The sequence below is a fragment of the Scleropages formosus genome, chromosome 22 (assembly GCF_900964775.1).
Source record: "Scleropages formosus chromosome 22, fSclFor1.1, whole genome shotgun sequence".
Taxonomy (NCBI): Eukaryota; Metazoa; Chordata; class Actinopteri; order Osteoglossiformes; family Osteoglossidae; genus Scleropages; species Scleropages formosus.
In genome coordinates this window covers 20028109-20050746 of record NC_041827.1, presented here as the reverse complement: position 1 = coordinate 20050746, position 22638 = coordinate 20028109, and the positions used below count along the sequence as shown (strand labels likewise).

Sequence of the window (22638 nt, the reverse complement as noted above, 5' to 3'; positions counted from 1 at the left end):
AGACGGCCTACAAGCCATGATCCAGCTGGTGTACAGATACTGATATGCAATACTGGAGAACAATGGGGTGTTGCTGCAGGACACTCGACCAGTCGTCAGTTCTCCATGCGTGCTTCTGCAGATGTTATGTCCTTGCATATGTGCTTTTCTTCGGTAAAAAGGTTACCTCATATTCCAGTTCCTCTCGCTCCATCTCCTGCTGCATGCCCTCCAAGAAGTCATTGGGGTCGAAGAACTCGTGCCTCGGACAGTGTCTATAAAAGTGAAGCGATACTACATAAATACGCAGTGGACAAAGATTTTGACTCGTTTAAAAAGTCTCATTCGTAAAGAACAGTCTATGAGCAATAAGTTTCAGTGGAGAGATCTGGATGTGATCCTGGTTCTGCTGTGAAAAGTTCCTTCTGCGATGAACATATGCTGTTATCACTACAGTTGCACCAGGAATTCCCTCCAAAAACACCTGGGAAACAGTGACTGTCTCATTTCAACTCTTCATCCTCATTACAGTAAAGGGACCTCAGAGGAGCATTTATCAATCTCAGAGCAGCATTGGCAACACAGACCAACGTAGAGTCGCAGGACGTTCAGTCCGAAGAGTCTACCTTTAAGTAAAGAGAGAATGTCATATTTTCGCAAACTTTTTCCATCTGAAGTTTTTCTTTTTTTGCTATATATTTTTATTAGCAAACTGGAAACTACAGTATGTAGTACTTAGCCTTAAGACACTGGTGCCTGACAGCTTCTGGCCTCTGTGTTCGAAAGTGTGTTTAAATCCACCTCAGTCTGTGTGGAGTTTGCATGCTCTCCCTGTGTTGCCATGGGTTTGCTCCAGGTGCTCTGGTTTCCTACCATAGGCCAAAGCTAGTTCAAATTGCCCTCAATGTGTGAGTGAATTAGTGTGTGTGAGTATGAGATAGACTGGTTAAACACTCAGATTCACTTAAAGGATTATATTTAGACTGTGTTTAAGTGAAAATAAATATGTAATAACAGGTCATACATACTTCACTGTGATGAGCATACTGGTTCAAGGTCAAAAGGATTTTTCTTTTGGTTTAACAACTCATAATTTAAGAAGTGGTGAGCGCCTTTAACACTGACCTTGGCTGCAGAGGCAAATTTAAATGGGCCAAACAATCCAGTCCAAAGAGGTAATTAAACCAGGATTATTCGTCATAAAAGGTGCACCGCCAAAAATATTACAAAATGCTCAATGTCACGGGTTGTGTTATTTTTACATGCCATAAAATTTAACATAGACCTTACACATGCAAATACATGTTTGGTGCTGCTGAGCAGACAGTGTCATGCACTATCTGTGATGATAACCTGCAACCTGCAGATCACACACTGCCCTCAATCATCATTACATTGTAGCTACTCCATACAAATACTGAGAGATGCAGCCTTCTGATGACACAGGACCCACTTAGGACAGGGCCATCATTCAGCTTGAGGACTGGCAGCCCTGACATCTGGGAGCGGTGAGGACTGGAAGATACACACACAGCTCACTGGTACTTCTAACAGAATACACCATCATACTGAAAAAACCACCTATCAAGCACCTCTCATTATAGAGCAGGAAGAGCTGTTTTATCCAGTCATCTTCAATATGCGCAGATATGGTGGAAGAGCTTTTGAATGAGCCGAGCCCATGTGTAATCCACTAATGAAACTTTACTATTAATTAGCAGTGCATTATGTCTGACAAGAGTCCAAGGCGGGCTTCACTCACTCCTCAGGCAGCAGGTACTGCTCCAGCGCGGTGACGGGTGAGGCGGCAGCAGGGGTGGCGGTGGGCTGCTTGCTGAGTGCCATGATGTGTTGGAAGGTGATGTCCGTCTGCGTGCCTGTGTCTGCCAACTGGTTGTCTGAGGATGGGCCAGCGGCCTTGGGGCGGGGGGCCCGTCGTAGCACCTGAACCACGATGGGCTCCTTAGCCGTGCGGAAGGCCTCGACAGCTTGGTCGTGGGTGGCTTTAGACAGGTCCTTCCCGTTGACCTGGCAAAACAGAATGGGGCGATAACACTTTAGCATATTAGCACTCAGTCGTGTTACTGTCATACGTTTAACTCAGGGGTGCACACCTCTGGTCAGGGAGGACTGTCGGCCATTCTGCATTTTCTCACCTGCAGGTCTTAAATGCTTTACTGAAGCAACTCTTTGGCGTTAACGCATCTCACTTAGTGTCATGGCTGCAAATGAGGTGCTTGTATTTTTTTAAATAGTAATATATATATAAAAAAAACCTGAATGGCTCTGTCCTGTGTGGTGTAGAGGTATGCACCCTGACTGCTGCACAGCGCTTTGGTTATTCCCAGTTTTCCAGAGGAATCTTATTGAGATGCCCACCTTGTTGTTCCCAGCTCTTTGTCCGCATAACACGGTAAGCAGATTACCGTCAATGCAAACATAATTTGTGCAGATGCAACGTAAGTACTCGATAAGACCACACTGGCTGGCATTGTGAGCAAGGGCATGGCTGCCGTGGATCCCACGTGAGAACGTGACCTTCCCCTGCCCCAGGGAGGTTGGCTTTGTCGGAAAGGCTTTAGAGATTATGTGGCATAAACCCGTCCATCGGTGGCATGTACTGGCAAAAACACACAACTCCATGTAATCAGCACTATAACCTGCAACTTTCCTACTTCATATCTGCTGTATGATTTCAGCTTGTAATGCTGCACTGAATGTTTCGTAGCAACAGCAGACAACAACAGAAAGGGCGTTAAAGAAAGGATGCATAGCACTGGAGATGCTCATGCGCAATGGTCTCCTTCTACCCTTCTTTTGTTACGAAGAGTCCCGGAGCAGCAATCGGCAGGCCAAGCAGCAGGTAGCAAAGCGGTAAAGATGTGGACGTGTGTCTGAACCTTGTCTTCATGTCTCCTAAAGGATCATGCTCTAGTAGCCATTGAACGAAGTACCAAAAATAAATTAGTCCAGTAAATATATCCAGCTGTATACGAGGGTTAAACTATAAGTAACTGTCGATAAGCAACAGGTAGTGTAGTGGTTACAGCTGCTACCTTCCACCTGCATAACCCGGGTTCAAATCCCCTCTCCTACTATACAACCCCTGATCAAGGCACTTACTCTGAATTGATACGGTAAAAATTAACCAGCTATATAAACAGGTAAATTGCTTTAGGGAAAAGTGTCAATGAAATATGTAAACACAATAAGTGCTGGCCAAACAATGAGATGCAAACAACAACAATGCTAAAGGCATTCCTCTTGAGCGGCCCTGGACTTCACTGTTTTTTGTGCACGTGGGTGAACTGCATAGGCCTGAACCTCAAACTGCCAAAGTAAGAAAAGGTAACAAACACACAGAGTGACAAAAGCAGCTGCAGCACCCTATCAGCTTCCATCGGCCAATATTAAAGTCAACTAGTGATGTATGATAACTTGTTAATGCCTCTTACTCATTTACGGGGTCACAGCACGGCTAAGCAAAATGGGACGTTAATTAGACTGAGCCCGACGTTGATTAATCAAGGTCGTTAGACGAACCGAAATGAGGTGCCCTCATTTAGCTAAGTAATTTCTCCTCTGTGAAATGTGGCTTCCCCTTGGAGATCATCTCCCTACAGTTTGTTAACCTGTAAAGATTAATTTGTGGAAGGGGCTATACCCTGTCACCGAGACGGAGCTAATTAAGTTGGAATCCGCCTATCGACCCAGCCCCGTTTCGGGAAGAATGGCGTCTGCCACCCAACCTTAACAAAGATACAGATGCACACATGTGGTGACTCAAATACAGATTTTTAATCTTTTAAACTCCGACACTGGTCAGGCATTGCCAATCGTTCCATGGTTTCTAGGGAAACAGCAAGAGCAAACAATGTTGCTGTGTACATTTCATATTCATATTCGCATTAGTGAACAAAAGAAAAAGAGTGCTGGAAGTAGAGGCTCCTCTGTCTGCGAGATTCATTAAAGATCCTGCGGCAATAAAGCTGAGGTTAGCCACATGCTAAGACTGCATTAGCCTATATCCTGCTTTGGAATGTCTGCCTCGTGGCTTATCAGAAAGTTCCTGGTATCATCCCAGCATGGCATATGGAATTTGTTCATTGGTAATCTATAGATGTGTGAAAGCCTTTGCATAATCTGCACCCAAGGGCCTTTTTCGCTCATATCCTCAGTGCAACTCTGTTCGTTTCCTGGATTTGACGCGATCATCTGGTTTTCTTGAACCACTGAAGGCAACAGTCGACCCAAAGTGAAACGAAGCCTTGAGTTCGTACCTCTTTGTGCTCCTCATGTTGTGAGTTCTGTGTTCATTCTTCAGCCGCACCCACAAACCTCCCATTATATCAGTTTTACATACACATAGATTTGTAGTGATGCACACACATAGCTGAGGGGCCAGGGGGCCAGGGCTCTACTCAACAGTCTTATGTGGTTGAATTCCTTCCTTGGGCTAAATTTTTCTCATTTGTATTTCCACTCCAGGCTCCTCTGAGTGTTAATTATTAGATCAGCCAACAGAAATTTCAATGTCGGAGTGTCAGCAGCACCTGAGCGGACGAATCATTACACCTGGGCCGAGTTTTTGACTTGAGCCGTTTACACTTATTTATATTCATTGCATTTAAAATACACATGGTCCTGGTAATCACAATTGTAGGTGGGGTTCGAGGACCGGGTTCCCACTGACCGGAGAACTCGAGTCCCTGCTGATACAGTATCGGCGTGAACAGAAACGCAAGTGCTGATGGAGAAATGGAAATTGCGCTTCCCAACTTTGAAGAGGTTACGTGCTCACTAATAGCCAAAAAGGATTAGAGCTAATCCCAGCCTGGAGGATAATTGGATCATCGCGAATGGGTTCGACTTCTACTTCAGACATATCAGAATTCCGCATACGGGACTAATTTCTTCCAACACTCGCAACTGCAATTTGCATTGCGCTGCTGGATATCAGTAATGTAACGGGTGTTTTTCAGCACTTTCACTCGGAAAAGACAGCCACACTGCATACTGGGGAACGAAAAGGAGACACAGTGTGTGTAACGTCTGACAGCGATACAGCTGGAGTACAGAACACAAGCAGGGAGTGACATCCAAATGCGAACGGTCTGTCCGATTCCTCCCTCCTTTTCAGAACACTTCGCACGTGAGTGTTTGAACTGGGGGGTAACAGAGGTGCTACAGTGACCCAGCAACAAGGCCACGTCACCTACTGAGCTTGAAGCGCTCCACTGAACTTGGAATGGTGGGTGTGGTGGGGAGTACTTTCTGTCCTGGGAATTGACTTGGATGAGCTCACTGTGTTTATCTTACCTGTACCGTAAACTGAGGGTACAAGTGATGCAAGCCAAGGAATACAGGTGCATGCACACGTTACTGGATTCTATACACACACCTGACATTCGGTGTCTGTCAGGAAGTCTGCGGCTGCAAGCCTCATGAAGCCGGGCAGGGAAGACAGAGCAACTTAGCTAGGAGTGTGTGATATGCACACGCTGCAGCTGTCAAACATATATTGCCTGCGATCATAGTTTTATAACTGAATAATTCTTGTTTCAAAATATGTACCCAGAAATTACAGTGAGCTGATCTGCTGGATAGGATTTGCCAAGCTTATTACGGTTGCACCAGCTACATCCATCACCCTGACTTGATGCTCCAAATGACAAGACAAAACGACACATTTATGCTACACAGTGGCACTGGTGGAGACTGACACGTGCGTAGCCTATGTGTGTAAATTTTCACTACTGTTCCTGAGAGAGAAAATCTGTGAAGATCTTTCACACTCGTGGTGCAAACCGCAGGGGTCAATTTCCCCACCTTGTGAAAGAACGGCCGACCCGCTGTCTGTCTCAAGTTACGAAGTTGCATTGTTCATGTCAAACTCTTAGCTTTTGGTCTGAATCAGTAAAGAAAATACGCTATGAAACTCAGACCTGCACTTCTGTACCAAGTGAGGTCTCAAATCGGAGGTCTCACGATTTCTCGGAAGGAACGAGTCCGGCACTAAAGCTTGTAACTCTGCCCTTGCGGTACGAGAATCACTGCTCGCTTCAACTGAGAAATCACAACTGGAATACGTGCACTCTGCGCCACGCTTCAGCTACACATCGGAGTCTTTTTGAACTCTGGCACATCTGCGATCTGTCCCAGCAGCTCATCAGGTGACCACTGTCTTACAGTTAATTAGGAATGGCTAAAAAAGCAGCGCACCCTCCTGATCCCAGCCCCAGCAGTTCAGCCTGTGAAAGCAAATAAGTGCTGATCGGGCCTCGATGGGTCAACAGCAGGTGCACGTGGTTCGGCTGCCATTGGATTGCTGACAATGCAGGAGAAACTTTAGCTGTCAGAACAGGAGGGAGCAGAGGAGGTCCTCGTCCACAAACCACAGCTGGCAAGAAATTCAAAGTATTGAAGAAGACCTGAGGGAACTACCAGCTCTGGAGGTTTAGTCCTGGTCCTTGAACCAAGGCTAGGGGTAATTCATAGTTTCATGGAAGACCTGGAAGAGCTATGCGCACACCCCCAGCTCAGATGAGTGAAAGATGCCTTAAAGAACAGCTCCATGAGTAGTTTACGCTGAAATGAACAGGCTGGACTTCTTTTGCCTGGTGATGTCTTTGCACACGTGCTCCTCTATGCTCCCTCTTCACTGTCACCACATGCAGTTGTACACATTGTGTACCTCTTTATTTAAACTTACTGAACAGGCACATCTCACTCTGGCTGCTTTGACACATGCGGTGTGTGAATCTGGGCATTGGAACGTTCCTCTGGGAGACGTTCTTCTGAGAAGCTTGCCAGAGTGCTGCCGAGCAGCCTCTTCGTTCACAATGAGCCAAGGAAATCCCCCGCGCAAAGCGGCCGGCTGGCGTTGAGCTCTCAGAAAGCCCCTTCATGGTCCGGTTCGCTTCTTAAGCACATTCTTCAAAGTCGGAAAGAAGGCAGGGCGACTGCTCCATAGACGCTGGCTTGGAAGACCCGAAGACCTGACGGCGTATTTCCAGGCCTGGTCTGTGGCTCGGCTGGCGGAAGGACTCTTCTGAATGCGGGGCTCTCCTGTTTGAAACTGCAGTTAATCCTTCTTTTATTTTGCGTTTAACAGTTGTGACAAAAAAAAGAGAATGCAGTTCCTCTAAGCCTGGTAATGAGCTCCCTGCACGTATCTCCTTTTCTCCATTCATGCTGAGGGGAAACAGTTTCCCTGTTATAAGGGAGCTCCTCTGGAGAACTTCAAACACTGTGGCCTTTATTCATTGTTGCGAGACGAAAGGCGGAAAAACAGCGTAAAACAAAGGGCTCTAACAAGCATGGCAAGCTCGAAAAGACTCAATTATTTCGTATCTTCTAATCTCGTTTAAGCGTAGGACAGTTTTCGCCAGGCGTGGAAAATCGATAACACGCTCACACCGCTTCCTGTGAGCTTGCTTCCCCGACTCTTTTTCTTGGCAAGAGTGTCTTCAGGTGTTCGGCAAGGAAAAGCCCCCAGTTAATTTTCCCACACTCCGACAACTGCAGAAAGTGCTTCAGTGCGGATCTGCTGCACCTTGATCTGTGTCTGACCAACCGTGATCCATTCCCCTTTGGAGAGACCATCCTCTTCTCAAGGCTATGCAGGAAGAAGTGGGGCGGAAACTTGGCTTAATGAGTGAGGTGGCTGGACAGCTCGTCTCAGTGCTGTAGGTCTGAAGGCCATGATGGATGTGGTCCTCTGGGAAGCTGGTAGCAGCCTTACAGCTTTTAAGGTGTTCTCCTGAAGAGTATTAACTCACAGTGCTATGGAAATATATCCATCTGTCGGCTAAGCAGCAGAAATTTTTTTGCTTCAGCTCAGTTTTGCTGGAAGACAGAAGCAGGAAACAAGAGGTTCCTCTAGTCATACGTTTGAATGGATCTAGCAAAGAACACAAAAGCAGGGATGGGGTAGCTCCCTGCTGGGGCTGAGCTCAACATCACCAGCTTGGGAAAAGGACGTTGTCACCCTCCTTTAGTCAACGTCTCAATCCCCGGAACCAGGGACACACAGTTGCCACCCACCAGCCGGAAGGGCAATTAACCCCTCATCCTCCATGTGGGCTGGTGTATTTCAACTTGCTTCAAAACGTATCCCCCTTTTCAGCCCCAGTCACCCTCAGTCTCGCTGATCACTTTGTGATGATTTAGAGGTTGAAGGGAAGCAGGAGGAACAGCTGCTATACGAACGTGTTCCGTGTCTCGTTTGCCGGTGGACTCCGGTTCAAACTGCCCCTTGGATGCGCAGATGGAACCCGCGTACCACACACAGTCCCTGTAGAACCCAACACATCACCTAGTAGTGACAGAGTGCCGACTGAGGAGCGGCCCAGAGAACGTGCTGCCTGTGAGCCGATAATGAGGAATGATGACACACTACTACCAGTGTGAAAAACAGCCAGTCTGCTGGTCTGATAGAAGTGAACTCCTGTGTCATTTTACTGAATTTACACTGCAACAAGGGCAAGGCAGATGGTATGCATACTTACCAGCGGAAAAAAAAATATATATAAGTGTATATATACGTATATATATATATATATATATAAATGTTTAGTTCTGCTGGCTGTGCTATATTTAGCAATAAATCTATACAGCTCTTTATACTGTATAACATTAAACCACTGTAAGCATTTCATTGTTTAGTTATGCAAAATGTACTGTTTCTAAGCAACATGTTTATAAGCAAAAAATACACAGCATTACTCATCAGTCATGACTTTTGACATAAAATATCAAGTTCAGACAGACTAGCTGTTTCTCAAGAAATTGTACAGAAAAAGACAATAAACATTAGGTAAAAACTGGAAATAGACGTATAATTTCGATTAGTAACTATGAGTTTGATTCGAGTCCACGGCACTTCCTCCCTTCCATCGATTCATCCAAACTCTAAGTCTAGAAACAGAATTTGACACACGCAGTACACAGCAGCATACCCACACCTAAAGAAACAAGCTCTCACCTGTGTCACTCATGATTACATTATAATAACTCAGAGCAACAAGATGAAACCTTATTTTTTGACAGTAGATTTCATAGCCCAGCAAGGCCTGACACAGGCGTCCGTGCAGGTCAGCAACGGAAATGCACGAGATAGAGGCACCGCGGGCGGCGTGATCCATGTGCGCTGTCCCTGCTGTGCAATCCCCCCCCCCCCCCCAGTGATACGTGATGCATGCTCCCCAGGGTCCGCCTGCCACCTGGTCCAATGTTGAACAGATGTGCAGGCGGGCTGGAGAGAGACACCCCCCCACTCCAACAAATCAGCCCCCCCCAACGTCAACCGCTTTGTCTGTGCAGCCTGCCTCTGTCAAGCCTCATTACGCCCCGCTAAGGGGCGCCGCAGTTCCTCCCCAGCCATACGCCAGTGGTGGTCTCCACACTGCCATTAGTGTTCACTGTCTCGCTGCTTCACTGTCTGTCCCTCTTCGGAAGTTTGTTTCTCTCCTTTGCGCTTTTTGTTCATGGGGAGCGTGTATGTGTCTCAGCATGTGTTCCTTTCCGCCTCAGTGCACCCCCACATGTACCGATCCTGTACCAAACCCCCGTTTGCACCCCAAGCATCCAGTGCACCAGTCAATTCACAGTGACTTTACCTGTTAGAATCACTATGAAAATCATAACCTGAATACTCTGAATCAGTAAAAAAAAAAAAAAAAAAAATTACTATCCTTTTGTTTGTGGTATTTTGTAAATATGCTTTTATTTCACATATCTTATTATGGTATTACAGTACAGATTTATAGAGTACAGGCTTTCTACGGTCAGGACCGCACACAAACATTATTACGACCCTTTATGTAGCCGATGCCCTTGTCCAAGAGAACTTGCAGGGAGGAGTTAATACAAAAACAAAGAAAGGACTGTTCAGTTGGAACCGCTGCTATCGTGGACCCCACAAACAGCGTGAAACTGTGTAAACTGTGTCTTTCAGCCCTGTTATAGAGTACTTTACAGTAGCCATACAGCAGCACTACTGTGTTTAACAGGTTGCAGCTGTGCCTCCCTGCTACTTGCAGACACGTTACAGTCAACGCAGGCACAGCTGCGGGAGCAGTGGCGACACAGGGAGCGCGAGCTGTGAGCAGCAGTTCTGGAAACCGTACATGAGCCCACATCCCATTGCGAAACCTCATACTGACCTTCACCTGAGAGCACGTTTTGTAATTATGTAGGAGAGAAACACACCCCTTTTCATCGGTGCCGCTACGGTTCCCCTGGCGACACCCTGGACCGAACGCCAGCAGCCACAAACTATTGTGGGAAAAAAATGCAGAGAGACTGTGGGAGAACAAACTGAGGAGAAGAAAAGCGGTGGGATGGGGCGGGAATGGACGGCGCGCTCTGGGTCACGGCAGCAGCGAGAGAGCACTTTTGCCGCTGCCGTGGAGGTCTAATTAAGTCGGGGTCTTTGGCGGTGCAGACAGGCGCCACAAGGCCCACGTGGGGCACTTCAGGAGAGATCAGGACCCCCTCCACCTCTGAACGCCACTGTGGGGCTGTCAGACAGGCAATTGAGGCTCCCTTCCCCGGGAGAGCTGCCTCCCTGCGTGTCGCATACCTTCACAGCGGGAGCGTGGGGTTCGCCACGGCTCACCGGCATCGACTTCGCTCGCAGAGGCTGCGGTGGTCACAGCCCCTTCCCCCGGCCCTCATTAACTGCGCTGACAAGGGGAGCGTCATTCTGTTGACTTGAACCTGCCTCCTATTCCTTCCAGTCCCTAATTTAAGGGCAGTTTTGCTGCTCTGATCATCCCGCTGAAGGGGGCCTGTCTGACATTTTAGGGTCAAACAACCTGAAGAGAAAACTAATGGCAGAACAAAGGCAGCGAACCGCTCACAGCTCCCTTCTGACACTTGATCAGGAGCCTCACGGCAGGAGATTGCAACCTTAGCTCCGTCACTGTCGACCTGGAGTGGGTACAGGGCACAGTTTTCCAAGAGAAGCAATGTGGACAGGACTGCACCTCGCACCCGTAGCTGCCGAGGAACAGAGGCAGCCCTTCGACTGCGTTATCATGGCGACTGAGTACCAGTGTTAATTACTGAAAATGTTAAACTTTTCTCCAAAGCAACTTATATCATCAAGCTTCTTACAATTATTTATCCCTTTAAACAGCAGGGCAATTTTTACTGTACCAGTTCGAGGTAAGTACCTTGCTGCAGGGTACTACAGCAGCAAGCGTGATTCGAACCTGAGTCATTTGAGTGCAAGGCAGCAGCTCTAGACAGTAAGCTACCTGCTACCCCACAGCAATAAGCAATTTAAAAAGTGTTTATATATAAAGAAATACGGCCACATTTGTCCAGAAAGTAAGGCAAGGTAATCGGGGGACGTGAACAAGTGAATGAATGAAACTATTGATGCGAGAGGAAACGCTTGTTTGCAGCAGCAGCACTCGATACGTACAGATTCATACAGTATTATGTCAGCTGTGAAAAGTGAAGGCTTCTCCTCTTGTAACCGAAGTTCTCGTCCCCAGTCCCAGTTGTTCCTCGACTGCTGTGCCGTTCTAAGGTATGGTCCCCAACAACAATTATGAGTGTGTTGAAGAACCGGCGAATCCAGCGCTCTGCAACACTAAGCCCCCCGAGCTCATGGGAGGCAGCGTGTTTCCTGGTGACTCGCACGTGAGCGACCCTAAATGAGTGTCCGTGCACTGGATCGCTCACCTGCACACGCTCTAGACCGGAGGTGCCCGCACGTGTGCTGAGACGACAAGACTGGCCTCGATGAGGGGACTCACGAGATCCAACGGTGGATCCCTTCCAGACTCAGAAGCATCTTGGGGCCCTGTGCAGAGGGGCTGGCCCTCAGTTAGGATGACCGCACGGAGAGCCAACAGGAACGCTACGGCCAAGGGACAGACGCGGGGCCAGCCGGCCGGCGGTGCACTTCCACCGTGCTGGCGCAGCTAACGTGCAAACAACACAAAGGTCCCGTTATCCTCTTAATGAAAGCAGATCATTTCTGGTGGCTAAACGGTTCGCACTCCACTCTCGCAACACGCCGCCGCTTGCCAAAGTGCAACCTCGCACGCTACAGCTGGGCTGGCGAAACAATGGCGCTCGGCTCTTGCTCCGCTCAGGGCGCCATTGGACCAATTAGAGCATGTTGGTGGTGCAGCGGGGACAGGAACGTAACGCATCGAGGAGCACCAAAGAGCAACGGCTTCTCTGGATCCATCAAGCTGCATCACAGAATGGTATGTGTGACAAGTGTGGGACAAAGCCCATCTGTGTAACGTTTGACTGAGGCTGCAGATGGAGCTTGACGTCAAACACAGAGGACGGTCTTTGTCCGTGGTCAGGTGGAGATCTCGGCGGGAGCTGCACAGGATGGCCAGCATGGTTCCGTCACTGAACAGCCCGCCAATCAGCAGTAATTGACAGGCGGCGGGGACGGCCCGAGCCCGGCTCAAATGCCATGCCAGCAGACAAAGGGTTTGCGTCTCTGCTGGCCCTCATCCAGCGTTTGTTCAGGGGGGCAGGCAGACTCTAAACCGGGGGACGGGAAAGGCAGTCGTTTGATGCCTTGAATCCCCCTCCCGCCACCAGTCGCCTGCTGGATCCATCAAGACGCACGACCCATCTGGCGACACAAAACGCAGCCACGGTCAAACAACAGGACAGACCTTTTATGTCATTTTGACGGAAGGAGTGTGATCAAAGCTGGGCGTTTTGCAGACACAACAATGACCTCGACCCCCACCGTCATCTCCGAGTAATGTGCAAGAACAGGGTTTTCTTTTTTTTTTTTTTTAAACCCTGGCAATAATGAGGGGACATCAGCGAGAGCCTGGCTCATTAAATTTCTTTAAATCATCGGCCGCAGCGCTCCAGCGACGGAACTGTAAATTACGCAGGATCCATCTCGGGCCTTTTCATGCACGGCCGAGAGGGAAGAACTGCAACAGCTCCTTTCAGGGCAGGAAAGTAAATAAAACAAAATGCCTGCTTGGACTTCGCAGGAAGGTGTTTTCTTTTTTTAGCACTGATCAGAAAAAGCGAGCCACTGATTCCATCCACAGGTTGCCTCCCGTGGAGCCTGGCTCCCAAGACTGTTTCTGTGGCAGCAGAATGACCGCAGCAAAAGGAGGGAAACGCAGACAAACCCTGGGGGGGGGGGGGGGGGGTCACAAGTACCTGGTGAGCACACACTGAAGTCACACTGGCGGTCGTATGAGAGGAAAGAAATCCTCTGAAGAAAATTGACAGAAGACGTAAGAACATAAGAATTACAAACCGCTGGGAGCCGTTTGGTGAACCTCGCTGGAACAGCTTTTGTAACTAAGATTTAGAACCGTTTCATATCTTTAATTCACCTTAAGCGTGTTCCTGAACTCAACTACCATATTCGAACTCCCTCTACGGTCCCAAATGTAAAATGAATCTGCGAGCCAGTGAGGGGTAAAATATTTAATTTTAAAAATTTTTTTCAACATGCAAGTAAAGCACACAGTATGTCAGGCTGGCTGAGTTCACACGAGGACACTGGGGATGCAGCAATGGAAAAAGAGTTGGTTCTTCACAAATATACATTTTTTTGTTTCGCTGTGAGTTTTGGACTAAGAGCTGCTGAGCACATGCTCTCCCGTGATCCGTTCAGTTGGACACCAGTCCAGGAACACGTTTTGACCGCCACGTGGACCAGCAGGGCTGCCCTTCCCCACACTGGCAGGGCTTTGGCTGCAGACGTCTGGTCTGAGCGGCGCGAGCGGAAAACTTCCCACTGATTGACTCACAGAACAAGGACCCAATAAAGAACAATATTAAGTAGACATCACTTCAAATCCATTTTTAAACAATAATTTGAACTGCTTACTTTGGAAAAACCAGAAGTGAACACAATTCTGTCCATTACAGAGCAAAACACAGGAAAAACAAGGTACAGTGTATGAGCAGCAGGTCAAACAAAGTCCAGAAGGAGTCCACAGTGGCGATGGCAGTGGGATGCGATCTGCCCACATGAATCTGTTACAGCTCTACTCCCTTATGCTGCTCCTTCACTGTGCAACGCGACCCAAAGCCTTCAAACCCCACACAGCCATACACAACAGAGCCTCCGCAACAAATTAGCACGTCTTGCGGCCACACAGCGCTGCAGTCCAACAGCATCACTTGTCCACTTCTGATTAGAGACAGCACCTTAGTATGTGCAGGTTGCAGGTTTGAATCCCCCCTCCTGCTGTAGTACCCTTGATCAAGGCATCGATACAGTAATAATCACCCAGTTATCTCTGTGAGCAGGTGAACACTAAGTCACTTTCGAGAAAGGCACCAGCTACTTAAATAAATTTAAATGTTATGCAAATTTTCTGCTCCGAGTCTCAAAGCTCCTTCCGCTAAAGAGAGAGAGTTGAGTAGTGGTGCTGCTCTGAGAACGACACCTGCTGCGCTTCCAAGCTCCGCTCGCTTACCTGGCAGACCTCATATAGAAGCCTGTAGTGCTCCTCCGGCTTCCTCAGGGCGCACAGCCTACATCCCATGTTGGAGGGGTTCCTTCCGCTGGCCCCCGGCCCACTGCTCCCACGCAGGGATCAGCGGAGCACTGGGAATTTAGGCAGAGGCCGCGAATGAGCAGCGACCCGGAGTAGTGGTGCGCGTGGACCTTCTCCTACCTCCCCGCTCGTCCTTCTCCCTCCTCCCACTCCGTCACTCAGACCGGCCCCCCTCTGTTCTCTGCTCTGCTCCACTCGAGCTACCGGCACCACGGCACTGCCTATATACACAGCTTGTGCATATCAGCCTCCTCCCCTCGCTGAATATTCATGAGGGGCCGCTCTTCAGAGGAGCGGCCCTAATTGTGGACTCGTCCAGATGAAGTTTGCTTAATGAACAATCATCACTCCCTTTGTGATGAACACAGTCACTGTGAGCGGCACAGAGGCGGTTTTTCGCAGGTGCTCACAACGTGGGGTAAGCGTGATACACCAGCATCGAGAGCTGCTTTCATTTCACGCAGTGAGAGCTTGGAGCACGTTTGAACATCTCTCTGTGAAATCTTAGATACAAAAGGATGAGTGCATCACTGTCACTAAGGACCCATAAAAGTTCCTACATTGTGTATTTTACTGAATAGTTACTGTGAATTATAATGTAAGAGGTTCACATCCAAGCCACAACTCTAGTACCCCAACTAAGATACCTCGAATTGATACAGTATAAATAACCCTACTGTATTAATGAAGTAAATCAGTGTAAAGTATTTTAACATTGAGCTGCATTAAAAGAATGTGACAGATAAATGAATAAATACACATAGGACAGCTACAACCGCTTGTCCCGAGCGGGGTCACGGCAAACACGAGCTTAACCCGGCAACACAGGGCGCAAGGCCAAAAGGGGGGAGGGGACACACCCCGGACGGGACGCCAGTCTGCTACAAGGAACCCAGACCCACCACACAGCAGGCCCCCGCCGAACCTGCTGTGCCACCGCGCTCACACAAATACACACATACACATTAATTTCTATTTATTTCCACATACTTTTGTCTGTTCTGTTCCACACACTTTTCCCCCCTAAACCTCTATTTTTTTTGAAGCCCCCCCATCTAATAAGATGGTGTCAGAATCCAGACATTTTCACAGGAAATGACACAAATTAATTTAGTCTGCGGTTCTGTGGATCGGTCCCTCTACTCCTGCTGGGCCCGGCACCTCGCTGCAGCGCCATCCAGGTACCCAAATGTGAGGAAATTAGCTGTCTCACTCATGTCCCTCAGGTACTCATTCCCAGGGTGTGTCTCTCCAGATGTGAGCTCCCCATTGCAGAGGATGTGATGTCACTGTAGTTGACACATTAATTAAATCCAGGAGCTCAAAATAACATACACAAGGTCATTACTCATTTATTCGTTAGTAGTCACGTGCAGGGGCACAGAGGTCCAGAGCCTATGCTGGAAGCATAGGGTGTGAGACAGGGTACATTCTGGAGATGACACTTGTCCGTTACAGGGTATTGTCATACACACACACACACACACACACACACACACACACACACACACACAAAAAGAGCTATTTAGAGTCAAAAATTCCCCTGAAACACATGTCTTGGGGCTGTGGGAGAAAACCAGAGCACGCAGAGGAAACCCAAACGAGCATGCAAACTTCACACAGACTGACCTGGATTCGAACCCATGTCCAAACCCAGAGCTGCAGTGTACTAGTGCTACCTGCTGTGCCACCAAGCTGCCACCCACAATATCAATGTTATGGTTAAATTTCACTTTGCTGATAGTCTAATAAAGAACCATCAATGGCATCGTGCTTTTCCCATTCACTGTATCAGTAAGTAATCTAAAGTAAGGTGAGCATGTCTGCATTACTTAAAAAAAAAAAAAAAAAAAAATAAAAAAAAAAAATCACATACAAGGCCAGTAAAGAAATTATTTGGGAATAGATCAATATTATTTCAGAGGCTCCGTTTACAGAGTCTGTGCTTTTATGAACTCCAGTTTCCCTCATGAAAAATGTCTAACCTGAAGAAATTTTTCCTTGAAGGAGGTCACGCGGGGTTCTCTCCCGTACCCGTGTGGACATGGCGCAGGAATCCGACTCAGGGCTGCAGTCCTTCTAGATACTCATCTGTCTCACATTTGTACGGCTTCCCGTTTCCTCCATACAGCCGTATCAAACGTACATGAAGAGTAAGCCTTGGGTTATGGTTGGGCTATTCCATATTTTCTTAAATAATCGTTCAATAACTGCAACTGATAATCGCTTCTTCTCACACAAGTGTCGTTTTAAAGCAGAAAACCTTTCCAAGGCTGCCTGCCCAGATCATATGACAGCATTAATGCAGCATAATGGGAACATGGAGAAATGGATCTCAAGACACATATCTGATAGACAGGACTGGAATGACACATTCACCTTAAGACAGCATGTGGTGTAGTGGTTAAGACTGTTGTGCAGCAAACTCAGTGTCAGCAAACTGTTGCTGGTTCGAATCCCACCTCCTGCTGTAGTAATGCTGACCAAGGTACGTACCCTGAGTTCGTCCAGTATATTACCCAGCTGTCTAAATTAGTGAGTCAGTGCAAGAAGCTAAGTGTACAAGCCAAACATTGCTGCATTGGACAAAGGCATCACCTCAATAAACAATACTTCTTTTCCAGAAATTTCTAGGAGCTGCCTGGAAGGTGGGCTGAGCAGAGGACACAGAGAATTCCCTGCCCGTGATCGGATTCACCCACGCATCCCTTCTGTCACAAAACAAACAACCAACAGAAGAAAACAGACAAAAGGGGAGTGAAGAGAGCAAAGGCGCTGCGATCCCACTAAGACAACAGCGAGGGAACCATCTGACACAGGGGACTATAAACACGGGTCGCGTCGTGGACGGCAAATTTGTCAAATTAATTTCTCGTTGCCGTGCCAACCCTGCGCCTCGAAAACCTTTCCTTTCCATAAACACGCTTCAAACAACAGTGTGATCAGAGGCTCTGGAGACGCTGGCAAATAACGGTGACTGGCTAATTAGCGATGAGCGGGATGTTCACATGAGAAACCAAAGCGATCTGGCCTGTCGCTGTGAACGAGACAGAGACGGAAAAAAAAAAGAGCCGAGATGAGATGAGATGAGATGCAGGAGGTGGACGACTCTACCCCCCCACACCTACAACCCCAGCTCCAAATTAGTCAACAGACCCTTTAAAAAGTCAGGCTGCAGCACAAACTGCATTCTCCACAGAATCATTCATATTCATAAGCAGCTATTCAACACAGACACACCCCAACACACAGGCTGAAGTTAAACAGTTTGTATATGTGTGTGTGTTTATGTGTGTGCGCGTGGTTCTTTAATCACTGTGCTCTCGGGTGCTGTTCAGCGGTCTAGCAACAGCATCCGTGTGTGTGCGCGCTCACTCTTCCGCATGTTTTCGAGTTCTGTTAGTGAAATCAGGAATCATTTACTACACTGAAATGGAAGTAAGTGCAAAAATCTCAGATGGAGAAATGAAAAGTGCCTGCGTGATGCCGAGGTCAAATGAAGCAACGTAACGTCCGAGAGATTTGCCTGATCTGCTTCTGTTCTCGTCACTTAACGAAGACTGGTAGTGTTTCAAAAGCACACACACGCGCACGCACAATGGCACTACAGCGATGGTGATTTAATGCAGTACAGCAACTCATGTGGAGTTAGGTTACGGGACTTTGCTCGGTAAAGAATGTTTGTACGGAGGACCGTGAGGAATTTACCACTCTCCACCTGACCGCGTTTCAGACTCCGAACCACAAATCTGCGGGCGTTTGGCGCGGCTGTGTGATAAAAAAGCAGCAGTGTGACATTTTGGGGTCACCGCAAGCCAGGCCAGAAGTCGCCGGCACCCAGAATGGCCCCCCTCCAGCTGGATCGGAGAGTTCCTCATATGATAAAACCCAGGGCGGCAGGGCACACGGTCTCGCTTTCCATCTCCATTATTAACATGTCCACCTGACTGTGGTCCCCTTCTCACTGGGGTTAGGGTGGAGTGGGTGGGGGTCTATAATTCCTATTTAAATCCTGAGGCCCCAACAGACACACATGTACTATGCCTAAACTCAACAGTGATACCTGTAAGGAGAGCTGTGCCCTCAATCTCCCATCATCCCTTTCTTTCCCGCTACCCAGCTCACGTACATGTAGTCAACTGAGTGACCTCACTGGCCGAGGCTGGGGGGGGGGGAGGCGCTCCCGGGTAGGGGACTGCATGGCTACTGATCTCTCAGGACTGCAGGAATCCAGTTCAGAGCTTCACCGCCTGTGGTACATTTACATGAATACATCTACACGTCTGAGCAAATTACAACATTATGCTACTTACACTGTCTTAATCATTTACAAATATAGAATAATAGTAACATATATAAGGTACACTATTAATTATATTTTAATACTGTACTATTAGCTTCTCTAATTTCTAAGTCTGGTTTTCTTTCACTTTTTCTTTTGTGCACCACAAGAACACTAACTTTTCACTTGTTAGCCATTGTTAATAAGTTGCTTGAATGGTGTCAGAGACAAATATTGTGAAAATAAAACTTTTTGTAAATAAAATGCAGTATCTAATAGACACACTGACTGGGTCAATAAGGAATATGGTGCCATACGGCTGCGTGTCCAGTCGATGTTATTATACAGCAGCTGGAGCGATCGGCGTGAAACGCTATGACCGACGTTTGGGACTCGAAAATAATATAACAACGTGTTCAGAACGGTTGTCGTAAATTGAGGATTACCTGTACAGCAGGATGTGGGACTTGAACCTACAACATGCGAGTCTACCAGTACGCCTCGCAGCCGCCCCTGCGCCACTAGCCCCTGGCACTGCTCCGCGCACACACTGACAGGCAGCTGTCGACGGAACATGTTTATTTACACTGCTGCTGAGGACCTGAATCCCTCCGACAGACACAGAAGCCAAGGGAATTAAAGAAGAAATAAAACAGCTGCAGCATTTTAATTGGGGGAATAAACTCAAAATGCCATATCTGTCATTTAAATACATTAATGAGTCTGTCTGTCTAAAGGGCTCAACGGGGAGCACAGAGAGGGTCTTAGGGGGCAGTCAAACTCACCAGGGACAACCCAGGACTACACAGGAGGATGGAGAAGGATGTGGGATCGAGACGGTATCCAGTGATGCTGCTGTCGGCTCACAACAGCTGCTGCTGGGTTTATAGCATCACATTTACATTCGCATTTATTCATTTATTCCTTCCGAGGACGCTTCCTCTAACGTGGCATACATCTCATAGTAAAAAGTACATGAACAACTGATGAGGAGTTACAGATGGAGACATGAGACTGTCCCAGACAATCTATTGCTTATAAAACTGATAGGAAATAGCGAGAAGATCAACAAATGTGGTGACGTAAGTTTATGGAACAGTTAGGAGATCAGGAGAAAAGCGAGTATGAAAGAGGTGGCACGCTGGCACAGCGAGTAGCACTGCTGCCTCACAGCACCTGGGTGGAGCGAGAGGACATGGGTTTGATCCCCGCTCAGTCTGTATGGAATTTGCGTGTTCTCCCTGTGTCTGTGTGGGTTTCCTCCCACAGTCCAAAGACATGCTGTTCTGGTTCATCCATAGTGTGACAGGGACAGTGTGTTCCACTGATGTATGGATGAGTGACCCAGTATAAGTAGCGTATCTAGCAGTGTACATCACCATGGTGAATAAGGTGTGTGGGCTGATAATACTACATAGTATCCGTTGGAAGTCACTTTGGAGAAAAGTGTCTGCTAAATATGTAAAGAGATGGGCCTGGGAACCTTCTTCAATGTTGAGAGGGATTCAGCAGCTCAGAGGGAGCTTGTTCCACTAAAACTGAGAACCTTTTAACCTTTTCCATTTTGGACCACTCAATCATGTGGTTTATTGCTTAAACATGGAGAACACACTTTTAATGTTCCATTGGTTCCTCCATGTGAAAACAAAACACAAAGACCAGGCCAGCGCGACACATCAGAACCAGAAGCCTTAGGACGTGTCGTCTGTTTCCAGTCAGCACAGGCAATGTTTTCTTTGACTGGTAGATTAGAATAAAGCAACAGACACTACAGGTACCAGAAAGTTAAATGGAATAAACTGTGATGTAGTAGTTGTCACCTAAAAATTAAAAAAAAAAATTCTAAACAGCAATACAGGCACAGCAGATCAGCGCAGTAGTGCTGGTGCCTCACATATCCTGGGCTGTGGGTTTGGGCATAGGTTCAAATCCAGCTCTGTGTGGAGTGTGTATGCTCCCCCTTTGTTTGTGGGGGGGGGGGGTTTCCTCAAGGTGCTCTGGTTTCCTCCCACACCCCAAAGACATGCTTTACAGGTGAACTGTTAACTCTAAATTGCCCCTTCTGTGTGTGTTTGTGAGTGAATGAGTGTGTAACTGAATCCCTGGCATCCCATCCAGGGTGTACCCTGCCTCATGCAGCTGCAGTGAAGGATCCATCTGTGTACATTAAAACAGTGAGTTGTCCTGAAATGGGACAACAGAACAACTATAAAAAACAAAATAACAGTCCTACATGCATGTCTTCATGCGGACTTAGTGTAATAGCAATCTGCACAACACATAAACCATGAAGATGAATATGAATGTAAATAAATAAGAGGGCATGATGACAGCAAATATATCTGGTCGCTGTAAATAGCTTCTGCTGGACTGCTTTAATGTATATTTGGCGTTGGCAGCCTTCCAGCCCAGTGGGACCCCCGGTCAGCACTTTAATGAGAGACCCCCGGTCAGCACTTTATTAGGAGGTATAATAGGGCCACTAAAATCCTGACCTACCCTTTGGCACAGTAATGGCAGGAAGGTAAACGTTGGCAGAGAGACACAAAAAACTATTTACGGTTCATTATCGAAATTCCGCGACATTCCCCCGCAGGTAGGTCACACTGGCTCTCAGCTGTTACTAACTGGATTTATCAATCTTATTAGATATTAAGGAGTTCACACTTGGTCCTGTGGACTACGTACTTAAAGCACACTGAGGACAGGATCATGTCCCAGGAGCTCCCGCTCCACCCTCTCAGACATGGTGTCAGAGTTGAGATGACATGTTTACATCCAAGATCACAGATATGATCTGGTGGCCTTCGACTGAGCAGACGTGAGCAAATGTCGGGCTGACGGCAGGGCGAACATCTCCGAGATGGTGCTGCAGCTGGCTCATTACGCCCACCGCCATGACGACATCTCATTACATTAGCGTGTCTTTGGAAAATGATGCCATCGACTGGATTGACTGTGGCCGAACCCGCTGACAGACGGATGGATGGTGTGACGGTGGCGCCACGAATGCCAGCGATTGACGACTTACTGTAATCTTGAAAAGTAGCTCTCAGTGAATGACAACCAGGTCACCTTTCTCTCTGTTTATTCATTTACACAAATCTCCTCATACGAAAATGGTGCAGCTGCTTCAAGTCTTTGTAACAAGGGTTTAAAAAGCAATCCCAATTGCATTTTTAAGAAATATCCAACAAAACCAAAAGGAAAATAATTACATAAAAAAAGACACTTTCTCCAAAGCCACTTACAGTCTGACACTACTTACACTGATTTATTTAGTTGAGTCCAAACAGAGTGGCACTAACCACTATGCCCCTGCTGCTAGCGGCTATCGTGTACTTCATAAAATTCAACCAGCAAACAGATGAAAATCTGTGAAAGGGGTTATTGCAACAGAAACCCCTTCTTCCCCACATAAAGCATGAAACTCTAGTCCTGAGGCCAAGGGCCCCGATAACATAATGACCCTGAGGTCAAAGGTCACGACTTCAGGAAGCTCTGTTCCATCTTTTGCTAGAACTCTTTGGACTCAAGAAATTTTTTTATGTTATAATGTGATATTAAACCTGCGTAACTCAATCTGGCTTTAAAGAGCAATTGTAAGACGATGTGTCACAGATGTATCTGTACTGGACATAACTCAATCTCTCATGATTTTTCAATTAAGTAATTGGATAACGATGAAGGGATGAAATGGGGGGGGTGCAATTTAATCCGGAATCTCATCACACGAAGGGGGACGGACGGACAATGGGACAGAAAGAGTAATCAGTTTTTCTATATTCATTAATTTGCATCCAGACCCTTAAGTACAAGGAGCTGTACAAGTTGCGCACAATACCTCGGGCA

General features: G+C 47.3%; 1 protein-coding gene across 3 annotated transcripts in view; it reads right to left on the bottom strand.

Moving 5' to 3' along the window:
* The window catches only part of pdzrn3b (PDZ domain containing RING finger 3b), a 96692-nt gene that overhangs the window by 9040 nt on the left and 65014 nt on the right, over positions 1 to 22638 (bottom strand). For 2 of the 3 annotated variants that reach the window (XM_029247705.1, XM_029247706.1), the window contains 2 exons: positions 1742 to 2007; positions 167 to 254 (listed from right to left, as the gene is read on the bottom strand). In XM_029247705.1, the coding sequence (XP_029103538.1) occupies positions 167 to 254; positions 1742 to 2007 (354 nt within the window). Of the gene's footprint in view, positions 1 to 166; positions 255 to 1741; positions 2008 to 14423; positions 14493 to 22638 lie in introns of those variants that run through there. The other variant, XM_029247707.1, reaches the window with a different exon arrangement.